Source organism: Aedes aegypti, chromosome 2, assembly GCF_002204515.2.
Source record: "Aedes aegypti strain LVP_AGWG chromosome 2, AaegL5.0 Primary Assembly, whole genome shotgun sequence".
Classification (NCBI taxonomy): domain Eukaryota; kingdom Metazoa; phylum Arthropoda; class Insecta; order Diptera; family Culicidae; genus Aedes; species Aedes aegypti.
In genome coordinates, this window is record NC_035108.1 from 194606034 (window position 1) to 194632764 (window position 26731).

Sequence of the window (26731 nt, forward strand, 5' to 3'; positions counted from 1 at the left end):
TTTAACAGATAATATGGTCGGCCAAGGGCCTTTCAATCTTGGTGATCGTATTTTGATTTTCATTTGTGATTATTTGATTGCTCTTAATTTTACAATTGGGTCCTAAAATTTTTAATGAAATCTTGTTTTTATTTTATAACACGAAAAAGCATCTTACTGTAACTACTTTAGCAATTTTTCCCGCTCAAATAATGGCTATATCATGATTAAACTTTAATTTAAAAATTTGCATAGGCATAGATGACCGTACAATTCGTAGTTGCTACTCCGTGATTGACCAGAACAATCGAAGTTGCACAGGGAATTAATGAATGGGGCTTGGGATTAGCTTACCATTCTTCAATGTGCACAAATCGAGAGCTCAAATTTTAAAAGTCAATAACGGCGCCGGCCACGTCCTTACGGTCATCGGGGAAGGGAAGGAATGTTAGTGTGACTACCGTTGTTACTAGAGACCGAGATCACCTCTGCATCTCCACGGTTGTCATGGAAAGGATATTGGGTTAGTGGGTAAGGTATAGATCTGGGAGTCACCAATGGTAGGTGATGCGATCCATGATCTAATTACGCCTAACCGAATTCGCGACATAATTCGATAATCGCATTGTACGCCGGACAAGTGTTCATCGCTCGCCCTCGCAAGAGCAAGCGATGGGATCAATAGATCAAACACAACTAACGGATCACGCCACTTTTCACTTCACCCGACCGACGCGCGACATGTTTGATCCTGCCCTCATCGCCCGCCCCCGCAGGAGCAAGCGTCAAGGTCGAAGGATCAAACACAACTAACGGATCACGCCACTTTTCACTTTCACTCGACCGACACGTGACATGTTTGATCATGCCCTCATCGCCCGCCCCCGCATGAGCAAGCGTCAAGGTCGAAGGATCAAACACAACTAACGGATCACGCCACTTTTCACTTTCACTCGACCGACGCGCGACATGTTTGATCCTGCCCTCATCGCCCGCCCCCGCAGGAGCAAGCGTCAAGGTCGAAGGATCAAACACAACTAACGGATCACGCCACTTTTCACTTCACTCGACTGACGCGCGACATGTTTGATCCTGCCCTCATCGCCCGCCCCCGCATGAGCAAGCGTCAAAGTCGAAGGATCAAACACAACTCTTAAACTTTAATTTAAAAATTTGGTCCATAAATGAACCTTGACACTTTTGATCATGTTTGACGTTCGTTTAGTCGACAAAAACACCACAGGGGTTTTAGCTCGACCACTGGGGTTGTTCCTATCTGACATTTTGTAAGGGACACGGAAAACAAAATACACCCAAAATTTGAGTTTAAGCCAAAGGATGTGACAAAATCTAAAAAAATGTTTTTTTGGGCTTAAACCAACGGAAAACATTAGAAAATTGAGTAAACATGTGTTTTTGGCCTAAACTTAAGCGTTTGGCACTAAAATTGGGACAGGGCTTTAGGACCTTATTAGGCTCTTTGGAGCTCTGGTAATTTGTTTGTCGAAGACACGATTTTTCTATCTCTTATACGTTTTGAGATATATGCCGTTGTATGTGATTCCTACCTTGATACCTTGATGGCTACAGCGTAGCGTCACGCCATTGCCGGGCGTATTGTAGAGCTCCATCTTCGTCGGTCTTGGGCGAAACTACTCCAGTTGTCCCGAACGTTTAAGATCGCCAGGTCCTCTTCCACTGCGTACAGCCAGCGTATTCCCCGCAGCTGACCTCTACCTGGTTCCCTGCTGAATATTATTTTCGCAATTCTTTCTTCCGAAATTCACACTAAGTGACCAGCCCACTGAAGTCTGCCGTATTTTACACGCTTGATAATATTCGCATCTTTGTATGCTTGATACAACTCGTGATTCATGCGTCTGCGCCACACACCATTTTCGAGTTTCCCACCGAGTATTGTCCGCAGCACTTTACGTTCGAAAACACGAAAGCTTTCCGGTCTGCCTCTTTCAACGTCCACGCTTCGTGCCCGTAGAGAGCCACCGGAAGAATCAATGTTTTATGCAGGGCGAATTTTGTTTCTGTTTGCAAGCTGCGGGACCTAAGCTGGTTACGTAGTCCGTAAAAGGCTCTATTCGCAGCCGCAACATGTCTTTTCATTTCGTGGGAAACGTCGTTGTCACATATCACAAGTGTTCCAAGGTAAACAAATTCTTCAACAACTTCAAACACATCCCCATCAAACACTACCTACACCACCAAGCCTGACTCGATCTTTTCCTGCAACCATCATTGAAGGTAGTTTTTGTCAGTGCTCACCGCATCAAAACAAAGGCGCCACTGTATATGGTATTTAACATTGTGACAGCATTGCTATTCTGTCAAACACACAAAGCTACGGTGGCGCTATCTATGCTTTCCACAGCGGCCGTTTTGGTTATTTTAATGATCCATTGTATAGTGTGACCAAATATGAAATAAAGACCTCCATGTTTCATACAGTCACCCAAAAATTTTATGGCGAATAAGATAATAGAGCAAAATCTAGAATGCCGTGAAAAGTGTACTGCGATCTGTGAAACTTGGGTACCTTTTGCAGTACCAAGGGACCAAATGCAGTACTAGAAGTAGTACCCATTCTGAAACCGACTACTATGTATCTATTCGTCTCTGGTGTGACGGTTATATGTAGAAATACGTAGTGGGACAGTTATGCATGGAAATTTAATAATGGGACAAATTTACTTCGATCGATGTCAGGACCTATCGTGGCGCTAGCATCGACTCTGACCACTATCTGGTGATGGTTAAACTGCGCCCAAAACACTCCGTCGTTAACAACGTACGGTACCGACGGCCGCCCCGGTATGACATAGACCGGCTCAAGCAACCGGATGTCGCAGCGGCACACGCGCAGCACCTCGAAGCTGCATTACCGGAAGAGGGCGAGCTTGATGAAGCCCCTTCGAGGACTGCTGGAGAACAGTGAAGGCAGCCATCTACAATGCAGCTGTGCTGAGAGCAACCCAGGTAACAATTTGAAGCTGCTCAAACGCTTTTATAGCTATTTCAATTCAGCCTTTGTTTGAACAAAAGCTGTTCATAGCCTGCATTCACTGTTTTTCAGCTATTAAACATCTAATTCTGGCGATTTTATTCAGCCTTAAGCTTAATTGAAGCTATATAGAAAGCTGAATAAAGGTCTAGCATGCGCTTATTCAGGCCTCTTTCAATCACCATAATTCTATTTTTAGAACAGATGGCAACCTTGGAAAGCTTAACGATCGCTTATTCATCCATTATTCAACAATTAATCAAGAAAAATAAAAAGTATTTACAGATTTATAGTATTGGGTTTTATCAACGCAACTAACAATTTCAAACACATAGTGTAGAAAAGTGCTGGAATTTAAAGATGAAGATTAGTAAATATGTGCCATTCAGATTTGAACTGGGATTCGCTGATTTATAACCACTTACCTTGACATCTGCTCCACATGAGACTGTGTGAACATCATCAACAGCAAGGGACTAACATATTGTTTTGTCTGAATAAGGGCTATTTTAAAGGCTGCATTGAGGCTGAAGAAGTGATAACAGCGCTATGCAAAAACTCTTGAGTTAGCTGTCAAAGTGTGTTGTGATTTTTGTTTCAAAATAGAATCCTCGGTAATTTTTAATTTCTGCTATTCAATTGTTGTCAACGCAAGTTGGTAATGATTTCGATTTCATACAGTTAATTAAAAATGTTACGAAGAAATCTGCGCCATCGAGTGTAGTGTTCTATCTTGTTGTTACACAAGGTCATCGATTCAGGATTTTTTTTCGACAAATGATAGGCCCGTATGCGTTTACAGCATGTCTGCTTCGAGATGTGAAAAATTTGTTGTTCGATGAAACAGTTTTATAATAATTAATTTAGTGTTCGACCCAATGTAGGTATATATTTCGGTATGTATATTTTTATCAACATACAGGTGAACAATTTTTCGACAATGGCTGTTGGTTTGATTAAAGCTTTAAATAACCTTTAATCAATATCATTCGGGTTGGCTGAACAAAAGTTAAAACTGTAGATGAAAAATAGTTTGTTCAACTCAATATTCAGCTTTGAGTATACTGCTGAATAAGAGTGTTTAATAAGCTTTCTTTGAAATTATTGTTCAGCTGTCACGGTGTTCAGCCTTGTACACCATTGATCAGCCAATATTCAGCAAATACTCTTGCTGTTCAGCTTTCATTGTTACTTGGGAACGTCGGGTACGTAGGACGGAGTCGACGGAACGATTGGTTCGACGAGGAATGTAGGCAGATTCTGAAGGAGAAGAATGCAGCGCGGGCGGTCATGCTACAGCAATGGACCTGGCAGAACGTGGAGCGTTACAGACGGAAACGGCAACAGCAGACCCGCCTATTTCGGGAGAAAAAACGCCACCTAGAAGAAGCGGAGTACGAGGAGATGGAACAGCTTTGCCGGTCTTAAGAAACACGTAAGTTGTATCAGAAGCTAAACGCATCCCGCAACGGCTTCGAGCATTTTTACGCACGAGCGTGAGGTGATCGAAAGGTGGAAGCAGCACTTCGACGAGCACCTGAATGGCGCTGAGAGACGAAATGCCTTCATTAGTTTTGTGGAGGATGGAAAACAACCAGCCCCCACTTTGAGAGAGGTTAAGGATGTCATTCAGGGGCCCAGATAGCCGTAGCGGTAAACGCGCAGCTATTCAGCATGACCAAGCTGAGGGTCGTGGGTTCGAATCCCACCGGTCGAGGATTTTTTCGGATTGGAAATTTTCTCGACTTCCCAGGGCATAGAGTATCTTCGTACTTGCCACACGATATACACATGCAAAAATGGTCATCGGCATAGTAAGCTCTCAGTTAATAACTGTGGAAGTGCTCATAAGAACACTAAGCTGAGAAGCAGAGCCTGCCCAGTGGGGACGTAACGCCAGAAAGAAGAAGAAGAAGAAGAAGGATGTCATTCACCATCTCAAGAACAGTAAAGCTGCTGGTAAGGATGGTATCGGAGCTGAAATCATTAAGATGTCCCGGAGAGGCTGGCCATTTGTCTGCACCGGCTGATAGGCACAATCTGGGAAACAGAACAGCTACCGGAGGAGTGGGAGGAAGGGGTAATATGCCCCATTTATTGCTGTTTGCATTTGAGGTGCAAATCTTCACTAAACGTCCTCGAAATGCGGTAACACAAAACAATCAAAGGACACCTAGCAACGATCATACAAATCACCGCCGACCTAGAAAGAAAAATGTATATTTGACATCGCATTTCTTGTGGAAAATCTTATCGCGTTTGGTGTTCCCGCATTTGATATTTGCATTTCAAACGCACACAGCAATACAAAAAAGGCGACAAGTTAGATTGTGAGAACTTTCGAGCGATCACCATTTTAAATGCGGCCTACAAAGTATTATCCTAGATCATCTTCCGTCGTCTGTCACTTGTAGTAAACAAGTTCGTGGGAAGTTATTAGCCGGCTTCGTTGACGGCCGATCGACAACGGACCACATCTTTACTGTACGGCAAATCCTCCAAAAATGTCGTGAATACCAGGTCCCAACGCATCATCGATTTCAAGGTGGCATACGATAGTATCGACCGCGTAGAGCTATGGAAAATCATGGACGAGAACAGGGTTCCCGGGAAGCTCACGAGACTGATAAGAGCGACGATTGTGTGAATTGTGAATTGTGTGAAGGTTTCAGGCGAACATTCCAGTTCGTTTGGATCCCGCCGGGGACTACGACAAGGTGATGGACTTTCGTGCATGTTGTTCAATATTGCGCTAGAAGGTGTTATGCGGAGAGCCGGGCTTAACAGCCGGGGTACGATTTTTACGAGATCCAGTCAATTTATTTGCTTCGCGGATGATATGGACATTGTCGGCCGAACATTTGAAAAGGTGGCAGAACTGTACACCCGCCTGAAACGCTAGGCAGCAAAAGTTAGACTGGTGGTGAATGCGTCGAAGACAAAGTACATGCTGGCTGGTGGAGCCGAGCGTGACAGGGCTCGTCTAGGTAGCAGTGTTACGATAGACGGGAATATGTTCGAGGTGGTCGACTAGTTCGTCTACCTTGGATCCTTGCTGACGGCTGACAATAAAATTAGCCGTGAAACACGGAGGCGCATCATCAGTGGAAGTCGGGCCTACTATGGCCTCCACAAGAAGCTGGAGTCATAAATGATTCACACCCACACCAAATGTATCATGTACAAAACACTCATAAGGCCGGTAGTCCTTAGTGATCCTTTATAGAGAGATAAGCGGAAGTAAATTGGAATGATTTGGCAACAGAGCAGCAGTGCTGATTTTGCTCGGCGTCGAGAATAATATTGTAACACGGACATGACTTCCTCATTGCTACAAAGTGTATTTTGGTTCGTTATAGATCTTTGAGCTACATATCAAAACTAATAAACAGCCGAAAAAATCAAAAACTAGAAATCGCATTGACAAAAATTCAAAAAAGTAAAACATTTCATTTTTTTGCTTCATGCAAAATTACTTGAAATAATTTCAAGCGGATTACATTACTCCTCAAGAATAGTTCAAAACAAACATAACTCATGTTCGTTTGGCTCACACTTTGACAGCTCTCGCTGCTCGATTGGCTCACACTATGACAGAACTGTCAGCTTCCGCGAATCTCTCTTATAAAGGATTTCTAGTAGTCCTCTACGGGCATGAAACGTGGACGATGAGGGCTTGCAAGCACGTGGAGTCTTCGAACGTCGGGTGCTTGGGATGATCATTGACGGTGTGTAGGAAAACGGTGTGTGGCGACAAAGGATGAACCACGAGCTCGCCCAACTCTACGGCGAACCCAGTATCCAGAAGGTGGCCAAAGCTGGACACGATGAGCAGGGCATGTTGGGCAAGAATGCCGGACAGCAACCCTGCAAAGATGGTGTTCGCTTCGGATCCGGTTGGTACAAGAAGGCGTGGAGCGCAGCGAACTAGGTGGGCGGATCAAGTGCGTATCGATTTGACGAGCGTGGGGCAGAACAAACACTTGACCTGCTTTTCATTGTTTTTCCTTACAACCCAAGTAACCATAAGCACTAATAATAAGCCTTTTATCAGCATCATAGATGCATACATGCATTATAATAGCACTACAAATGCTTACACGCCGAATAACAGCACTTCTACTGCATAGAAACCCTTTTACTGCATCATTAATGCTTCTTAGCCTGATGCATACAGGCATTAAATAAGCACTATATTGGCTCTACATTCGCATATAGGGCATGTTTAAATGTCCTCCAGTGTTTTGACAGATATATCACGTGCTTTGTGTTTGCATATAGTGGTAAGAGGGAGTCAAAATCAAAATCTTCTCACTACTACAGTCGCAGGTTTTATGACGGGGAAAAGTGATGGTTTAAATTGGTCACTTTTCTTCCCAATAATATTCATCTTATGTAGCCGAAGAAGCAAAGGAGCAGGCCTTCAACAACTCGACAATACGGGTGTTGCAGCTTCGAGACGCAAAATGAGGAATTTTCATCATCATAAAACAAGGATCAAAATGTGGCAATGGCAAACCCAAAAAAGGATATAAACTACCGAAATGAATAAATCTGACCCAGAGAAGTACAATCTGAATCATTTTATTATATTTTTGCATACTGTTCGAAGTATCCATTTTCATACATTCATATATTTACCCCATGTACCAGCTGCTTGGCCGCATACGCGAAAGCTCTCTGGCTCAGGGTTGCCACATCAAAATCTGTATTTTTTTCCTTGTAAAATCTGTATTTCTGTATCCCTGAGAAAAAAATCTGTTTTTTAAATCTGTATACCTAAAAATTGATATAATCATCTGTAACTTAAATGCACAACAGTCACAACAGGTCACAACTCAGCTTAAATTTTAAGGATTTCAAAAATATTTATTTTCATATTTGCTCAAAAATCGGTATAAATCTGTATAATTTTAGCAAAAATCTGTGTACAGAATCTGTATATCTGCATTTTTGCAAAATATCTGTAATCTGTATATACAGATTCTTGGTCTTAAAATATTCGCAAAAATCTGTAAAATACAGATAAATCTGTACATGTGGCAACCCTGCTCTGGCTGCGTACGCGAAAGCACAAGACATTCGCCCTAAAAACCTGGCGAAAACAACTGACTTTTCTCGCGTGGTCTTATATTAGCATTAGTGGTGCAGAGAAGCACGGTTATATCTTTGCATTATAGTGGCACGCTATTTCGCCTTTTTCTGGCATTATAACAGCATTATATGCGTGCATAAAACTGACATGCATCAAATGATTACCCTATATACGCATATAATGCTGTTACCGTGCCGCATTGTCGTGCTTACTGGTTACTTGGGAAAGTTAATTTTTGGTAAGTGTTTTCTAAAACTACCCATTCCAACTAACGGGGCGGATTCGCTAGATGGAAGGCAGTCGTGTTCCAACCAGCGAATCTCCGCTGTATAAAAGTGGAATACTAAAGCTTTTGGGGAGTTTTTCACTATAGATCGAAAGGCAATTACCTTGACTAGCGTTCCATACAAAAAACGCTACAGAAGAGGTTAATGTGACTCAGTCATTGATTAAAGAGAAAGTAAACAAAGAGAGCCTCTCAGTGTTAGATAGGTCCTTTAGAATCGTTGCGCGATTATGGACCAATGCACGAGTTCATTATTAAGGAAGATTCATTGTTTTTCTTATACAAAACCGAAGAAAACATCAACAACTTCGTAGTCGCATAAAGAAATCAAAAACGTGGTCCTACATCGAAATTTACAATTCAAACTCATTTCAATTTTGTTGTTCTGATTCATGTTGCGCTGAAACGTAGTTTTTGCTCGACCCTATTTTGATGTTCGCCTCGGTCGGTGCTGTGCTGTCATCGCTGCCACCGTCGGAGAGGGTGGTGGAGCGTTATGAGGTGGGTGGTGGGGTGGATATGTTTTTTGTTTATATTTTTGCAGCTCGCTTCACGTTTGTGTGCGTGATACAGATCTCTGGAAAAGTGGTGTGCGGGTTGATGATGTTCATCATCACGCAGATTTTCCCCGTTTGTCACTGTGCAGAGCAGCTGTCATCGCTGTTGTTAGATAAGCCAATCATTCTCTTTTGGGGTTTGATTCGGAGGTGAAGCAGACATCGCATTGTTGGCATAGATTTTGGTCGATGTGCTGCAAGCGATTTTGTGTTTACATCGACCCCATCATATTCAGCTGAGCCCAGTAACGAAAAGGAAAAGCAAAACAACCATTTGCAAAATTACCATTGCTGCAAAAAGTGGTGTTTTCCTGGTTCGACGCATATCGGGTTTTTGGAAACTGTGAAAGCTAAGTGAAAACATCTCAAAGACATGTCCTTCTACAAGTATCTGTTTTCACCGAAACTCTTCAAAGAGTACGACGGGTCGAAGGTGAGTTATTGCTTTGTTAATAATTATTTTAGAAATTTATCGGTGAAAGTTTCGGCAAATTATTATAACTAATTCTGTTTTCTTGTGTTACCGCTACTAGGATGTGTATGAACCAGGAGCACTCGAGAAGTACGGAGATCAGCTCCTCGCTGCTGTAAGTATTTTCGTTAATCTGGATTGGATGAGTAGGTCCTCAAAATGGTTAACATACGGGGGTAGAGGAGGCAGCATTAGGCTATTATATAAACACTCATTAATTCCCTCTTTGCGTAAATATGATTTTTTGTTGATCGAACATTGCAGGGCTGGTAGGGAGCCACGTTTCAGTGATTTGATCACTTTTCTCGCATGACTTGTGATCTCGCCCTAAAAGCCATTGGTAACCGAATGTGTAGCTCCATGTTTCTAAGCAAATGAATCGACCATGATGAAAACTATCACAACTGGGAGATAGAGGAGGATCTGTTCATCATAGTAGCATTGTTAAATAATGTGTAAATCCATTCGTTTGCTCTGTAATAACCAGCTACATACTCGGTTACCAATGGCTTTTAGGGCGAGATCACAAGTTTTGCGAGTTTTTTAAGCTGGTCACGATAAACAGTGCCGTAGCGTGCGGATGGCCCCCACCAAGGGCGCCAGCATTCAAGGGGTGCCGCATTTATTCAATAATTCCCAACAATGAGTTGTTAGTTGTCCTAAACAATCTTTTTAAGCTTGTTGCAGATGTCAACTATTCTGAGTAAAAATTAAATGAGAAGTTATGAATCTGTAATTTTTATTTTTTTCAGTACATACAAATTTATGGCAGTATGTATCACAATAGAGTGAAGTGGGACAAAACATCGAGTGAAGAGTTTTTTTTAATTTCTAACTCAATTCAAAACAAATGTGAGAAAGAGAGTGTTAAAAATGATTCAACTATAAATGAGTATATATTTTTGCACAAGTTTGTCCAGCAAAATTATAGCCAAAATGTTTAAGGTAAGCTGTGCGGTATTTATTTCTTTTCAGCTGTTACAGTTTTCCTTCTGGAGGTATTGATTTTCAAATAAAATCGAACTTTTTCCCACCTTAATCTATTCGTTACAAATATTTTTCAAACACGATCCACATCAAGGGCCATAAAATGTATACACGACTTTTATCAGCTGACACCGAGGTTTTCAGTGGGAATGTATCTTTCTTACTTTGAATATGTGAATTTCTTTATGGGATTTGAAAAAGTCACAATCACTAATCTTGTTAAAAAGATTATAAAATATTAAGAAGATTGTAAATCTGTTAAAAACGGGTTACAGTCAACTCTCACTAACTCGATATTTCATTTCTCTATATTGAGTAAGAGAACTACAGAGAAATTTGGTTTCCATGGTTACCTCAATGGTCCCTTGAAACGCGGTTGCACTGATTTTGTGTTGTCTAACTCGATATTACGCGTTGCAAGAAAAATTTTGATTCCTGGAAAATTGAAACACTCTGGCTGCAAAATTTTCCAGGCTAAACATCAAAGTCAGCCTAGCTCGTCGTTAGGTGTGATTGTTTTGATTGGCGTGACAATCAGGAACAAATTTAAAGATCTCCTCTACGACAGTGATTGGTATGCTATGAACACACTCCGCTGTGGGGCGCAGTTTTGCTAGATGACTTCATGACATCAATATCCCTTATCTCATAAACTTGTCTCCTTCTACGCGATTAGAATTAGTGTTCCCCATGGAAGGATAGGTGTCTAAGAGCATTGGAATCAATTTATTATTATTTATTTGGTTGGTGTTACATCAATTAACTTGATAAAACCTCGTTAACGATGTTACGCCAATTTACTCGGTCCATGGCTGTGTCTCTCCAACTTCGATTTTGGCCCACGTTCTCCAGATCTTGTTGCACCTGATCAAGCCACCTCGCTCGCTGTGCTCCCCGCCTTCTTGTGCCAACCGGATTAGAAGTGAACACCATCTTTGCAGGGTTGTTGTCCGGTAGTCTTGCAACATGCCCTTCCCAGCGCACCCTTCCGGCTTTCGCAACCTTCTGGATACTGGGTTCGCCGTAGAGCCTAGCGAGCTCGTGGTTCATTCTCCGCCGCCACACACCGTTCTCCTGCACTCCGCCAAAGATCGTCCTAAGCACCCTTCGTTCGAACACTCCAAGTGCTTGCAGGTACTCTTCCAGCATGGTCCATGCTTCATGTCCATAGAGGACCACCGGTCTTATAAGCGTTTTGTACATGGTACATTTGGTGCGGGGGTGAATCTTTCTCGATCGCAGCTTCTTCTGGAGCCCATAGTAGGCGCGACTTCCAGTAATGATGCGTCTCCGTATTTCACGACTAACGTTGTTATCAGCCGTTAACAAGGATCCGAGGTTGGAATTTTCTACATCCTCATCAAGAAACTTCCAGAAAGTAGCTTATCATTTTTAGTTGATATATTTAACAAATGTTTTCAATTAGCATATTTTCCTGACAAATGGAAAAATGCTAAGGTTGTTCCAATTTTAAAACCAGACAAAAATCCTGCAGAAGCTTCTAGCTATCGTCCAATCAGTTTGCTTTCCTCCATCAGTAAACTTTTTGAAAAGGTTATTTTGAACAGAATGATGGCCCACATCAATGAGAATTCAATTTTTGCCAATGAACAGTTCGGATTCCGCCATGGACATTCGACCACTCATCAACTTTTACGTGTAACAAATTTGATCCGTTCCAACAAATCTGAAGGCTACTCTACTGGTCTTGCTCTTCTAGACATAGAAAAAGCATTCGACAGTGTTTGGCATGAAGGTTTGATTGTAAAATTGAAAAATTTTAATTTTCCAACATACATTGTTAGAATAATTCAAAGTTATCTGTCAAATCGTACACTTCAGGTTAATTATCAGAACTCCAGATCTGAAAGACTTCCTGTAAGAGCTGGTGTTCCCCAAGGCAGCATTTTGGGACCAATATTATACAATATTTTCACATCTGACTTACCTGAGTTACCTCAGGGATGTCAAAAATCTTTGTTTGCGGATGACACAGGCCTCTCCGCCAAAGGACGAAGCCTGCGTGTCATCTGTAGTCGATTGCAAAAAAGTTTGGATATTTTTTCTTCATACTTGCAAAAATGGAAGATTTCTCCTAATGCTTCCAAAACTCAACTAATAATATTCCCACATAAACCAAAAGCTCTTTATTTGAAACCTTCAAGTAGACATGTTGTCACGATGAGAGGGGTTCCAATAAATTGGTCAGATGAAGTTAAGTATCTAGGACTCATGCTAGATAAGAATTTAACTTTCAAAAATCACATTGAGGGCATTCAAGCCAAATGTAACAAATATGTAAAATGTCTCTATCCCCTTATTAATAGAAAATCAAAACTTTGTCTTAAGAACAAGCTTTTGATATTCAAACAAATTTTCAGGCCAGCCATGTTGTATGCTGTACCAATATGGACTATGGATAGAAAGCTCTGCAGAGAATTCAAAATAAAATTTTGAAAATGATTCTGAGGCTTCCTCCCTGGTATAGTACCAATGAGTTACATAGAATATCCAATGTTGAAACATTGGAACAAATGTCAAATAAAATAATCAATAATTTCAGGCAAAAATCGTTACAATCTACTATTGCCACGATTAATGCGTTATATGTTTAGGTTAAGTTAGGTTAAGTATATTAAAAACTTTTTTTTTTCTCTTATAAGCAGGTGAAATCAACTCACCTGTAAAAAATCTGAACTGCTACGGCAAATGAAATGTAATATGTTGTTAACAAAATGTTAATAAAATCTTAGATTTGTTTTACCAAATTAGGATGATAGTGTTGTCTAATAACACAGAACACCTAGATATAAGAAATAATGAATGTAATGTTTGGAATGATACTAATAAAGAAATTAAAAAAAAAAAAAAAAAAAAAAAAAAAAGGATCCGAGGTAGACAAAATCATCAATCACCTCAAAAGTATCCCCGTCTATCGTAACACTGCTTCCCAGGCGGGCTCCGTCGCGCTCGGTTCCGCTATCAGCATGTACTTTGTATTTGACGCATTCACCACCAGGCCGACTTTTGTCGCTTCACGTTTCAGGCGGGTGTAAAGGTCTGCCACTGTTCCAAATGTTCTGCCGACAATATCCATATCATCCGCGAAGCAAACAAATTGGCTGGATCTTGTGAACATCGTACCTCGGTTATTGAACCCGGCTCTCCGCATGACACATTCTAGCGCGATTTTGAACAGCAGGCACGAAAGTCCATCACCCTGTCGAAGTCCCCGGCGGGATTCGAAATCGCCCGAAATCTTCACGCTATTCTGCACACCGTCCATCGTTGCTCTTATAAGTCTTGTCAGCTTCTCGGGAAAGCTGTACTCGTCCATGATTTTACATAGCTCTTCGCGGTCGGTGCTATCATAAGCCGCTTTGAAATCGATGAACAGATTATGCGTTGGGACTTGGTATTCACGGCATTTCTGGAGGATTTGCCGTGAAGATTTGGTCCGTTGTCGAGCGGCCGTTGATGAAACCAGCTTGATAACTTCCCACAAACTCATTTATTATTGGTGATAGACGACGGAAGACAATCTGGGATAGCACTTTGTAGTCGGCATTCAGGATAGTGATCGCACGATAGTTTTCACATTCCAGTTTGTCGCCCTTCTTGTAGATGGGGCATATGACCCCTAGCTTCCACTCCTCCGGCAGCTGTTCCGTTTCCCAGATTCTGACAATCAGCCGATGCTGACAGATGGCCAACCTCTCCGGGCCCATTTTGATGAGTTCAGCTCCAATACCATCCTTACCAGCGACCTTGTTATACTTGAGCTGGTTGATGGCATCCTTAACTTCCCTCAATGTGGGGGCAGGTTGGTTTCCTTTATCCGCCGTGCTGACGTATTCACTTCCTCCGCTGTCGTGACCCTCGGCGCCTGTGTTCTCCGCGCCATTCAGGTATTCATCGTAGTGCTGCTTCCACCTTTCAATCATCTCACGTCCGTCCGTCAAGATGATTCCGTCCTTATCCCTACACATTTCGGCTCGCGGCACGAAGCCTTTTCGGGATGCGTTAAGCTTCTCGTAGAACCTTCGCGTTTCTTGTGAACGATGCAGCTGTTCCATTTCTTCACATTCCGCTTCTTCCAGGCGGCGCTTTTTGTCCCGGAATAGGCGGGTTTGCTGCTTTCGTTTTCTTTTATATTGCTCCACGTTTTGTCGCGTTCCTTGCTGCAGCATTGTAGCTCGCGCTGCATCCTTCTCCAAAACCTGCCTGCATTCTTCGTCGAACCAATCGTTACATGTCCTCCTTTCTACGTACCCGACGATGCTCTCGGCTGCGTTGTTGATGGCTGCTTTTATATTGCTCCAGCAGTCCTCAAGAGGGGCTTCGTCAAACTCGCTCTCTTCCGGCAACGCTACCTCGAGATCCTGCGCGTATGCGGCAGCGACGTTCGGTTGGGCCAGTCGCGCTAGGTTATACCGAAGCGTGCGTCGATACCGTACATTGTTGATGACGGATAGTTTTTGGCGCAGTTTCACCATCACTAGATAGTGATCAGAGTCAATGTTAGCGCCACGATAGGTTCTGACGTCGGTTATATCGGAGAAGTGCCGTCCATCGATCAAAACGTGGTCGATTTGTGATTCCGTCTGCAGTGGTGATCTCCAGGTGTATCGATACGGGAGGCTGTGCTGGAAGTAGGTGCTGCGAATGGCCATGTTCTTGGAGGCGGCAAAATCTATCAGTCGTAGGCCGTTCTCGTTCGTCAGCCAGTGGGCACTGAACTTTCCAATCGTCGATCTGAACTCCTCCTCCTGGCCAAACTGAGCGTTTAGACAGGTCCGTCCCACTCGGGCTCAGATTGGGTACCACTTCTAGTACTGCATTTGGTCCCTCGGTAGTGCAAAAGGTACCCAAGTTTGACAGATTGCAGTACACTTTTCACGGCATTCTAGATTACCTTATGAGCCATAATATTTTGGGCAACTGCAAGGGACATGGAGGTCTTTAATTTGTCTTTGGTTTAGATCTCCTATGATGATTATGACGTCGTGGCTTGGGCAGCGGTCGTACTCGCGTTCGAGCTGCGCGTAAAAAGCGTCTTTATCATCATCAGTGCTTCCGGAGTGAAGGCTATGCACGTTTATGATGCTGAAGTTGAAGAACCGGCCTTTGAGCCTCAACTTGCACATTCTTTCGTTGATCGGCCACCACCCGATCACGCGTCTTTGCATATCACCCATCACTATAAAAGCTGTTCCCAGCTCACGTGTGTTGCCGCAGCTCTGGTAGATGGTATGATTACCTCTAAACGTTCGCACCATCGAACCTGTCCAGAACACCTCCTGCAGCGCTACGATGTCGAAACCGCGGATCTTGAGTACATTGAGAGTATGCGTGTGCTTCCGAGGAAGTTGAGAGATTTGCAGTTCCACGTACCGAGTTTCCAATCGCTAGTCCATTTTCGTCGCTGTGGTCTTTGCCGATTGTTCCGGTCCGTATTCTCTCGTTGACGTTCCTGTGCTGATATATTTTTACGGCTGGCTTGCAGGGCCTGACACCAACCCCCTAGATTTCCGGAGGACCATTCCCCCTAAATGTTCGGAGGGTCATAGTACGCAGTTTAGCTTAAAGTCCTTCTCTGGCACTCGGACGATAATCAGCCGCCCTGACATGGGGAACAGACGCTGTTGTGAGCCGCTCCTAACATGGAGTACAGACGCTCAAGGTTTGCAGAAGCAAGAGCAAAAGCAAACCCCCCCTTTCCTGTCAGCATACGACCAAAGTTCCCACCGGGGGTTGGTTACCCGATCTTCCCCAAGGTTACTCGTACCCCGGCCAGTACCACGAGGAGGTAGGGATAGGTAGGGCAAGATGCTAAGGACCACTCAATGGGGTCTATTTTATTCCTGTAGGTCAATTGGAAGGCTCAATTTCCAAGGCTTCTCCTAGGACATGAAGAACCAACGATGAGAAAAGTAGTGATTGATTGATGTTTTTTCAGTCAGCCTTCAACGCACACTAGGGGGAAAGCACTAATTTTCGACCTACAATAATTCTGTGCCAATTTTCGGATTTTCATACAAAGTAGGCCAAAATCGTATGAATGGGTTGAAAATTAGTGTTGGGTCGAAAATTGGTGCTCTTTTCCTATGTGATTTTTGTTCTGTGCGGAGATAGCTCACTGCGCGTTATTTCCGCGAGCCTATCCAAATTTTTAAAGTTCCCCGTAATACCTTCCTAACTCGATGGTCCCTTCAACATCGAGTTATGGAGAGTTGACTGTATTTCCCAAAAGTGTTCACTTATGTAGTAATAACAAATCTTGAACATTTTTTTGATGTTTTGGGAGTACAATTTTTCAAGTTATGTCTTCAATAGTTTTGATCTTTAAGTCACTTTTTGGAGAACCGTAAATCACTTTTTGTTTTGAGCACCATTTTTCGCTAACAGCCCTGACATTGTATCTTTTGTATCTCTTCATTTCGTCCCCTTGATGCTACAACTAGATAACTCGAAATTTGAAATTTTTGACTTCAATTTGTCAAAACAGTTTTCTCATTTAGATCTGCAAAATATCCACAGGTCTTAAGCGTGTGATTCAAAATATACAAGTTAAAGATTATTTTTCAATCATAATCTCTGCGATTAACCATCACCTTGTTAAACGGTCATACTTTCAAATGTCGAATCCGTTTTTGTTCAGTTCCAACCTAGGTTCGCACTAGTTCCAACCTAAGTGCTGTCAAAACGTTTTTTTATTCGCACAGGTTGGACCTAGTTTCGCACTAGTTCCAACTCCAAATCCGATAGGTTCGCACTGTGATGAATCACGGTTTCATGACTGGGTTCACCAATACAACTGCAATCGAACCGTCATATTTGTAACAACAAAAACAGTTTTCGATTGCGGTTACGAAACAGCTTTCGCTGCCTCTGCGATTAGAAATCTGAAACAGATTCTGACTCGGATTTCGAAGATTTGTTTTAATCAGTTATTTCGGAAAATAACGAGATTAAAATAAAAGCCTGTGGGCAAAGTTTTGATCGACATGAGGGAGAACTATACTGATGAAGAGGTAGTACATATATGCATTCATTTCATTTATCAGGGCTGCCCAACGTACGGCCGCGGGCTATATTCGGCCCATTTGATGCGGCCCGCGAAGAGTTTGAAGATTCTTTTTCTAGGCCCGTTGAGAATTATACCAAATTGGAGTTAGCACATATGAAGGCTAAACATTTCATTTGTAAATTACTCAAATCAACATCAAATTTGAAGATTTTTTTTGCAGCTAAATTTTAAGCACTTATTTTGAGACTACGAATAATAACGAAAATTGTACTACGCATACGTCTAACGTGAGAACGTCACGTTCATGATTTGAAAAGTTTTTATTTAATAATAATAATCTTACAATATAAGAGCAATTTATTTTCTTTACTTCTCTATTTGGTAGACAAAACTAAATGCCTTTTGAGGCCTTGTCAGATTTAACAATGAAATCTAGAAGATATTTTCTAACCTCCTGGGCACAGTTTAAATATAATCCTGGGTAGGATTCTTACTTAATCTTAGACAGACTTAGACAGATTCTGACGGAATCTCTCTAATAAAATTATAAGAAAAATTCTTTGATGATCCTGGACAACATTATCGAAGATTTCAAGATACGATTTCAAAACTATGTAGGAGAGGTTTGAAGGATTTCTAGAAACATTGTTTATAGGATTTGCAGAAGTTCTTGGAAAATTTTGAGCAGGATGCCAGAACATGATTCGCACAGTATCCTATGAAAGGTTTTCGAATAATCACCTCTAACGTTAACAAACGTTCGATTCGAATGTTCTTTCGATAGAAAACCGCTTTTCATTCCCGTGAACTGCAGAATCCAGTGGGCCGTAAATTCGAACGAATAGGATTCGATCGAAAGTTTGATTGGCCGTAAACAAGAATAAGGGTGAATACACGGAATTTTGAATATCTTCAGAATTTCTATTATTATTATTTTCTATAACAAGTATTCACTTGCATGTATCTCATATATATTTTTTTGAAAACGCTCAGCATCTACCTAGCATTTCATCATCGTAATGCAAATACTAATCATTTTTTAGTGATGGAACTATGATGATATTTGCATTATAATTACGAAATCTTAATTAGATGCTGAACGTTTTCCATATCCATATCCAATGTATGAGATACATGTAAGTTCGATGTTAATAACTTACGAACTTACTATGGAGATATTTTTCATAAGAGTTAGGCAGGGATTTTCAAAAAATGTTATGGTTATTTAATTATGTTGGAATGTTACTTGGGGATAAACCTGCCTGCGGTAGAAAATCCCTCAAAAAAAAAAAAAATGTTGCAGGCATTCTTACGACATCCAGCAGGATGCTAATCAGCTTTTTTTTGCGATGTCTAGAAAAAATGCACCATTTACGGACTTTTTTTAGATTTTACGCAAATGTCTGTGCATCAAAAAATTTGGACCGCCGCACAAAACTGTTTCTGTGATTTGGCCCGCGGTTCAAAAGGGTTGGGTAAGCCTGATTTATATAAATTGAGTACAAAATCAGTTTCGACGAAACTTCCGCCTTTAATAACCAACAGCTGTTGGGAGATTTGCTCAATCTGCAATTTGTTTTCGACAAGCATACACTGAAATGAATTTTATTGTAGAAACTACTGAATCCATGGTAAATTTAAGAACTGCATCAGCGATTTTCAACCGACTACATAAATCTGTTAACTCTACCATAGCATAGTCAACAAGAAAACATTTTCTGTTTATTTAACCAGAGTTGTAGTATTTATGACTAGAAACATCCTAGATTTGACAAGTTTGGCATTGTACTTTTCACCGTATTGTGCTGTACGGTGGGTGTCATGGATTGAAACACAATGCTTTGTAATCGAGGCTACTATGGATATAGTCACATTTACTACACTGCTTAGTGATTTTTACCAGATTATAGTAAACTTAACAGATTTTTGTAGTCGGTTGAAAATCGTTGGTGCAGTTCTTAATTCTACCATGGATTCGGTAGATTATACAACAAAATTTGTTTGCGTGTACGCGAAAAAATATAATATTCGTAGTATTATTCTGCAAAAGTGGTAAACACACAGGTTGAAAAACAAAAACTGTAGAGCGAAACAACGTTTGACTGCTCGCAAGACAACACCGCGTGATGGCACGCTCACCAACATATCGTTTGACAGATGAACCTGAAAACGTTTTTTTATTCTGGAGTCAGGTTAGCACCTGAGACGAGACTCGCGAAGACGGTCTTCTTTTTCTGTGATTGCTGAGTTTTTTTCTTATTCCACTTTGTGTTTATACCAATTATGCGCATGCTGTTCAAATCCTCACATGAACCTCTCAGCAAAATATGATTGAGTTTGCAACACATCGAATCATAAATAGCCGTTTGAGTGAAATTCCATGCCAGCAAACGTAGCAGACATTTGAAATAATTAATCTCTAGATTTATCATCCACTTTGGAAAAAACTGAGGGTTTTAATAACAGTTTACTTTGAACACAATACTTTTCACTTTTTCAGCCATAAAAACGGTGCGCTGCATTTGACGTTTCGTGAGAGGGGAATCTGGGCTGCATATGACGTTGATATTTTTCCTCTTCACGCTCGTTCAAATCTACTCAAAAGAGAGTAACTTTGACTCACTTTTGAAGTTTCAAGTTAGCTGTCAAAAGTGAGTAACTTTATTTTATCAAGGTGAGTAACTTTTTACTCAACCATGAAAGAAAACGACCATACTCACTTTTGAGTAAACACAAACATATTTGACTCACTTTGTAAACGTCAAAGACTTGTGAAAATTTCGCGCACTCGAACTGACAAATCCTCCGTTGTGGTGAAATTCCTTCCGTCGACGTGATGTCCGACTGTTTTCAAAAACAATCGAGACAAAAGCCGAGCCGGCAGAGCAATGACAGTTAGTTTGCTTGCAAATTCGCTCCGGAAGTCTAACCGGCGAATTCCGGATTAGTGCTGCGAAGTCAATAATCCTGATATCAAGTGAAGCGAGGTCGGAGTGAAAATGACCAAGTCCTGGTTTTGATCGAACAACCGCAAGAAAAAAAAAATAAACAGTAAGTTTTACCGTAGTACCTTTTATTGGACTAATTATCAATTCTTTACAGTCTAAAGCGAAGTATGCACTTCAACAGAAAAGTAATCGCCTATCTCGATGCGTGGGAAATTTCTTTCAAGAAATGCTCAAGAAAAGCATTTTTCTTTGATCGTAGTACGCAGTTAAAAAGAAATGTCAATTCTAATGGAGCTCACTGTACGAAATTTCTTGACCATTTCTTGGGCAGAAATTTTTACTTTTCTTGAGCGAAAGAGCATACTTAGCTTAACTGGGAAGGCTACTGGCTCGGTCAAACTACATCCTCCATGACTTTCATCAATCGCCCAGAAATTTATAACATCCGGGGATCCATTCCAGAGCCGCGAAAATTTCAACAGATATATCAATTTTTTTACTTGTTATCATGCATTATTCATATAGTTATGTAAGAGATAATGAATAAATGTTATATTCTTTGTATATTTCTTCTGATTTTATGAATAACATAATACATTTATTTCTTAAAATATTATTTCCTGGAGTGAGTGACATCTACTCACTTTCGCAAATTTCAGATTAAACGAAGTAAGTGTTACTCCCATATTGACATTTGACAATGTTACTCTAAAGTGAGTAACGATGGTGTTACTCATTTTTGAGCAGTTCCACTTTGTTCCGAAGTGAGTCGAAATCTACTCACTTTTGAGTAGATCTGGACGAGCGTGTTCGCGAGTCTCTCTCAGGTTAGCACTAACCCAGGTTCAAAAACGAAAACGACAAAAGTTGCACATCTCAAAATTATGATTTTCGAGTTATCTAATTGTAGCATCAAGGGGACGATTTGATCTTCATCTATCCCCTTCCCCAATAGCTGAACCTAATGTGGAGCTTCGGTTACTACACTTCGCCCCTGCTGATTACGTTTCTGTACCGCCGAGGGTATTTGGTTGCGGATTCGGTTGGAACCCTGGCAAAGTTCACCACCGGAATCGGCCTACTGGTAGCGGTGTCGCTTTGCATGCGTGGCCTCGGCCGGTCCATGAATGTGGTCTATGTGCGGTTTGCCGAGTGTCTCGAGAATGCCAAACGCCACGACCGGGTCCCGGAAAGCAAGAACCAAATCCGACGGTACGACTTTGACTTCAAACATTGGCCGGTGGACTTTACCGTCACCAGTAGCGTGTAAGTAACGAAATTGCTTATTGTTATCGATGACGACAGCATGACGTGCAAAATTGGCACTATTGTTGGGGATAATTTTATTCATAATTGTTTTTTTTTTCTTTGCAGTCAACGAGCGCAAGTGTCTCGAAACAAACCATTCTGGATCTCATCATTGCCATGTCAGATTGCGGCTTATCTCGCGATTCACACTTTCGGAATACGTATGATCTATCCAGGGTCGGTTAAATTGCTACAACACTATATTCGTAAGTAATGCTTTTTTTATATATTTATACAAATAAGGTAAATCCGCAGACAGACGTTTAAGCAGGAACAAATTTATTCAAAATTCCTGTGTAAATTCTACCGTGGTGTCACCTAGGGAGCAAATTGCTGCAGTACAGTGACAGTTTGTAAAAGCACGTGGCTTCATCTTCTCGCTTACCACCCAGTCCACCACCCACTGAATAAAACTATTAAAACAATCACTTCAAAAATGATTCACACAATTGTGATACTTTCACGCCAATTTATTTTACATGAGTAACGATCATTCAAGGGTGTTATACTAGCATGAATCTGTGAGTAAATTGAATGCCAACTTGTGGTAAAAATTACAACGGATTTTATTGATTTTTACATGAGAAATTGGATCCAAAAGGGAACATCACCCACCCAGCCCAAAACAAAGGTACATAGTTTTTAGCGTTGAGCACGCCGGCTGTGGGAGCGGTTGTGTGTCGTGCTGTCAACGAAATGTGATCGGGGTGGTGGCGGGACGCATACGCCACTAACGCCATCTGTTAGCTGATTGCCACTTGGCGATTTGTGGCGGCCATGTTTTTACACAAGTGGCTGAGTCTAACTTGAAGGTCTGTCTGCGGTAAATCTATTTGAGAAACGTAATCCCATTACAATTTTGTTTGTAAATTCTACATCATCTTGAACAGCTTTGGCCATACATCGTGTTCAATACATTCTTATGCACTTTGTCTTTTCTTTGGTGTAATTTTACAGCGTGTAGCATATTTTTATTTTTCGGTATTTCATTATACTCTGGTAGTATAAGACTAACGTATAATTTTGATGAAAAAATGGTTTTTCGGCTCCGCATGCTTTTGGGCGATTGAGCCTATCAAATAAATAAATGAGTAAAATATAAAGTAGAACATGAAAGGCTAAAATGTACATTGAAGTCTCATTTTGCACTTAAATTTTTTTAGGAACTTATTGATCTCACTTATGAAGTAAAAATAAGAGCAGTAACAAGAAACGGAAACTCAAATAACATCGTTTTGCTTATTATAAAAACAGATATGCAATCAATTGAATGTTGCTTCCTTGTCAGAAATGCCCAAGAAAAGCTGTTTTCTTTGATCGCAGTATCGTTCTGTCTCAAATTCAAAACATGACTCATATCCCCAACAGTAGCGATTTTGAAAATAGATTTTGAAAACTTTTTAAAATAGAGAACTTGAATTGTACAAGAATTGATCGTCCTGTGTAGAATTGTTTGTGTTTTAATTGAAAAATCACTGCTTTGAGCCGAGGTTTAACTATATTGTTCGGCTTATATTACAGTTCTATCGATCGGTGGCATATTTTTGGAGATTCATACGAAAGTCACGTTACTTATTGCATCTCGCATACCCCTAATTTGCCCAAGTGAAACCAATTGGAATCCATATTTACAAGATTTCATCACCGCATGGCTTATGAAAATTATGGCAAAGAAATCTAGCTTTAGTTCGAATAAGCATAGGAAAGCAAAATTAAAAAAAAAAAATACGTCAGTCTAAGCAAAGCTCTAGCATAATAAGTTAAATTTATCATTTATATCTTTTTCAGAACCTATGTTACTGCAAGGCCGCACTAAACTGATGACCGAAGAGAGGGGCAAACGCAACAAAGTAAAAACTTCAGACGGCAACGAAATCGATACCGTGTTTATAGATAATCGCAACAAAAGCTCCAATGGGCGCACATTGGTGTTCTGCTCGGAGGGTAATGCGGGTTTCTACGAGATTGGCATAATGTCCACACCGATCGACTTGCAGTATTCGGTTCTAGGATGGAACCATCCCGGCTTTGCAGGAAGTAGTGTAGGTTTAATCCTAGCACATATCCGTAGGAGATACTCATATTATTCGAGCTTTGCAGGGTTCACCCTATCCGGATCAAGACCAAAACGCAGTGGACGCCGTGATGCAGTTTGCGATAACAGATCTTGGGTTCACCCCCGACAACATTATTCTCTACGGTTGGAGTATTGGAGGTTATTCAACGCTATACGCTGCTTCGCAGTATCCTGACGTTAAGGGAGTCGTTCTGGATGCAACGTTTGACGATGTTCTACAGCTTGCAATACCCAGGATGCCAGAAGGGCTGTCCAATATCGTTAAGATTGCCATAAGAGATTACGTTAACTTGAACAATACTGAACTGATTTCGCAATACAATGGCCCTGTGATGTTGATCCGTCGAACGGAAGATGAAATCATTTGCTCAGAGTGAAAACTATCATAAGAGAGTGTCATTCGAAATTTTTCAATATTTTTTCGTTATATTACAGAGACAACAACCTTGCTACGAACCGTGGCAATTTCCTATTGATCCATATGCTCAAGTTTAGGTTTCCCAATATATTCAAGGCGGACCAGGAAAATCTAGCCAAAGATATCCTAGGCAAACCTATTGAATTCATGCGGGATGGTGAGTTTGCAATAGTCATCCGAATTCAAAGATTTCTAAAACAACTTCTTCTTTCAGACTCTGATGAACTTTGTCTTTCGCTGCTGATGTCTTACCTGACTGATAACGGTAACAATGGCACATCCCGAAGTTATCCTATCGAGATTGGTGCCGAGTACAGCAGTGAGCAAAGAGACTCGATGGCAAAGTTCCTCGTAAGTTATTTCTAACTTCTATTTCTGAAGGTGCTGCATTTATAGTTATTATTATCCAAAAATAGCCAATGATACTTTTGATGCTAGTATCTATATAGTTATTCCACACCTTTGAACCGATAATTAAAATAATCGTTACACGAAATTTTGAGTTACGCCCTTTTGAGTGTGTAACCGTCAAAATGGTTGATTCTTGGCCTTGATTAGCATTATACATATATTATATGTCATTCAAATCATCTTGGATTATTTTCAATGACATATAATAATAAAATCTAATACCGTCAACGTACCAGTATCCGCTCATGTTCCAGTGGCCCGCTCACGAGCTTAAAAAGTAAGGTAATTTGAGTAAATACACAAAAAATGTCCACAGTATGATTCAATTTGACGATTTGAACCGTATAGCGGCTATAGTTTTCAAATTTACTTTGAGTAAACTTATCTTTTTTCAGTGTGAGCGGGCTACTGGAGCATGAGCGGATACTGGTGCACTGATGGTAAATTCTTTCCAAAACTAATAGTTTGTTTGCAAGCTTACCCTCCGTTTTAAGGTGATTATAAAACGAAGCCAAACTTTGAATTTTCAAGAGCACAAGACTGGAGAATCTGACAACAGTTCGCGTTGAAAATCAATCAAACTGCTTGCCTGCTGGTGGTGACCAATGGGATAAATTTTCAACGCGGAGCGCTGTTTGGTTCTCAAGTCTTGTGCTCCTGAAATTTTGAGTTGTGGCTTCGTTTTATAATCACCTTAAGGCATTGCGAAGCCGATTTTACAATACCCGAAAGAGTTTGATTACAGTATGGCTCTTTATAATGTGGGGAAATCAACAAATGTACATAGAAGTCGCATAATAATGAACGCACTATATACAATTTGAAATCGGTATATCTCAAATTCCAGATAATTTAAAAACTTGGAGTATCTCGGGACTACTACTTGGAACGATGGCATCTTCGGCAAAGTTGTTCAGCTCAAGGGATATCATTAGTTGAGCCCAGAAATTAGTGATTTTGCCACTTGGCGGCGCTAGTGAGCACACTGCGGTTGTGTGTGTGACGTCCTCAATCGCAGAGTTCAATGATGTATACCTCAACAAATTTGTTTTAATATCATTGGGACTATACATAGTCTGTTGATGTAAACCTAAATAATCCTAAACCTAAATAAACCTAAAAAAAACAAATTTGAATCCTTCATAGACCTCATTCGTTGCACAGCGTATTGGTTAAGAAGGCGTATAAAACTCCTACGTAAACCGAGAGAAATGCGACAGGAGAAGGGTTTCCTGAGAAGTGAAGAATTGAGAGCGGCAGAATTACAGCATTCGAAGCGTTCAAATCTTCAAACAAATAATTGTGATCAGGTTTTATGGGATTAAATTACTCTATGTAATTGAACACATTCACAAATTATATCGAAATACAGCATTATTCTACTAACAATCAAAGATTTTAACGTATACGCCTTCAAAAGGGCGTAACTCAAAAGTTCGTATAACGATTTTTTAGGCCTCTGAAGTACAACTATATAAATAAACTTATGTTAAAAGCTTTTATAGCCGTTTTTAACGAAAACAATAATTTATTTTTCCATCCACAGCTAAGGAAACACCTGCAGGATTTCAAGTCAACTCATTGTACTCCGTTGCCAGCCGAGTATTTCAAGTCTCCATGGGAGATCCCCAACGATACTGACTTTGTATTCACCTAAGGTAATATAGGCAACTGAAACTACGTTCCAGAGTACTATTCTCAACTGTAGAACTACTGTGAGTCCGAAGATTGATAGAATGGGTCTATCTTAGCTCCGTTGACTAATGCGTGTGTTTCTTCATTAGCATATTGAAAGTAACTTTCGATTTCTGTTTGTTCTATTTTCCAATCGTATTCACATTATATCCGGTATGTGTCGGTAAGTTATCGGTTTACAAGGCAGTGGGAATAGTAGGTTAATAAAAATACATTCAACAATGTGCAAATTGGTCGGTACTATGTAGAACAATATATTTAAGAATACATTTTTCCCTTGAAGAGATTTGACATTCGAACCCTTGCTTTAGTAGCAGTAGAATATTCTCAGCCTATTTATTGGTAGATTGTAAGTTAATTGCCCAGCAGATAAACAACCAACAAGTATCAAGAGTGTGAAATAGTCTCAGATTGGATGATTCCGTCATACAATGAACGGTCATTTGAAACAA

General features: G+C 40.8%; 1 protein-coding gene across 2 annotated transcripts; it reads left to right on the forward strand.

Annotated features, from left to right (window-relative positions):
- The first annotated feature begins 8981 nt into the window (after positions 1 to 8981).
- On the forward strand, positions 8982 to 26731 carry LOC5574541 (protein ABHD16A). 2 transcript variants are annotated; one of them, XM_001655144.2, is made up of 9 exons: positions 8988 to 9366; positions 9467 to 9520; positions 21326 to 21636; positions 21745 to 21884; positions 23467 to 23720; positions 23779 to 24128; positions 24191 to 24330; positions 24388 to 24524; positions 26131 to 26731. In XM_001655144.2, the coding sequence occupies exons 1-9, from the start codon at positions 9307 to 9309 to the stop codon at positions 26239 to 26241; spliced, it is 1557 nt and encodes a 518-aa protein (XP_001655194.1). In that variant the 5' UTR covers positions 8988 to 9306; the 3' UTR covers positions 26242 to 26731. The 2 variants fall into 2 exon arrangements, with proteins under 2 accessions (XP_021699268.1, XP_001655194.1); XM_021843576.1 differs by having other exon boundaries at positions 8982 to 9366; positions 24191 to 24524.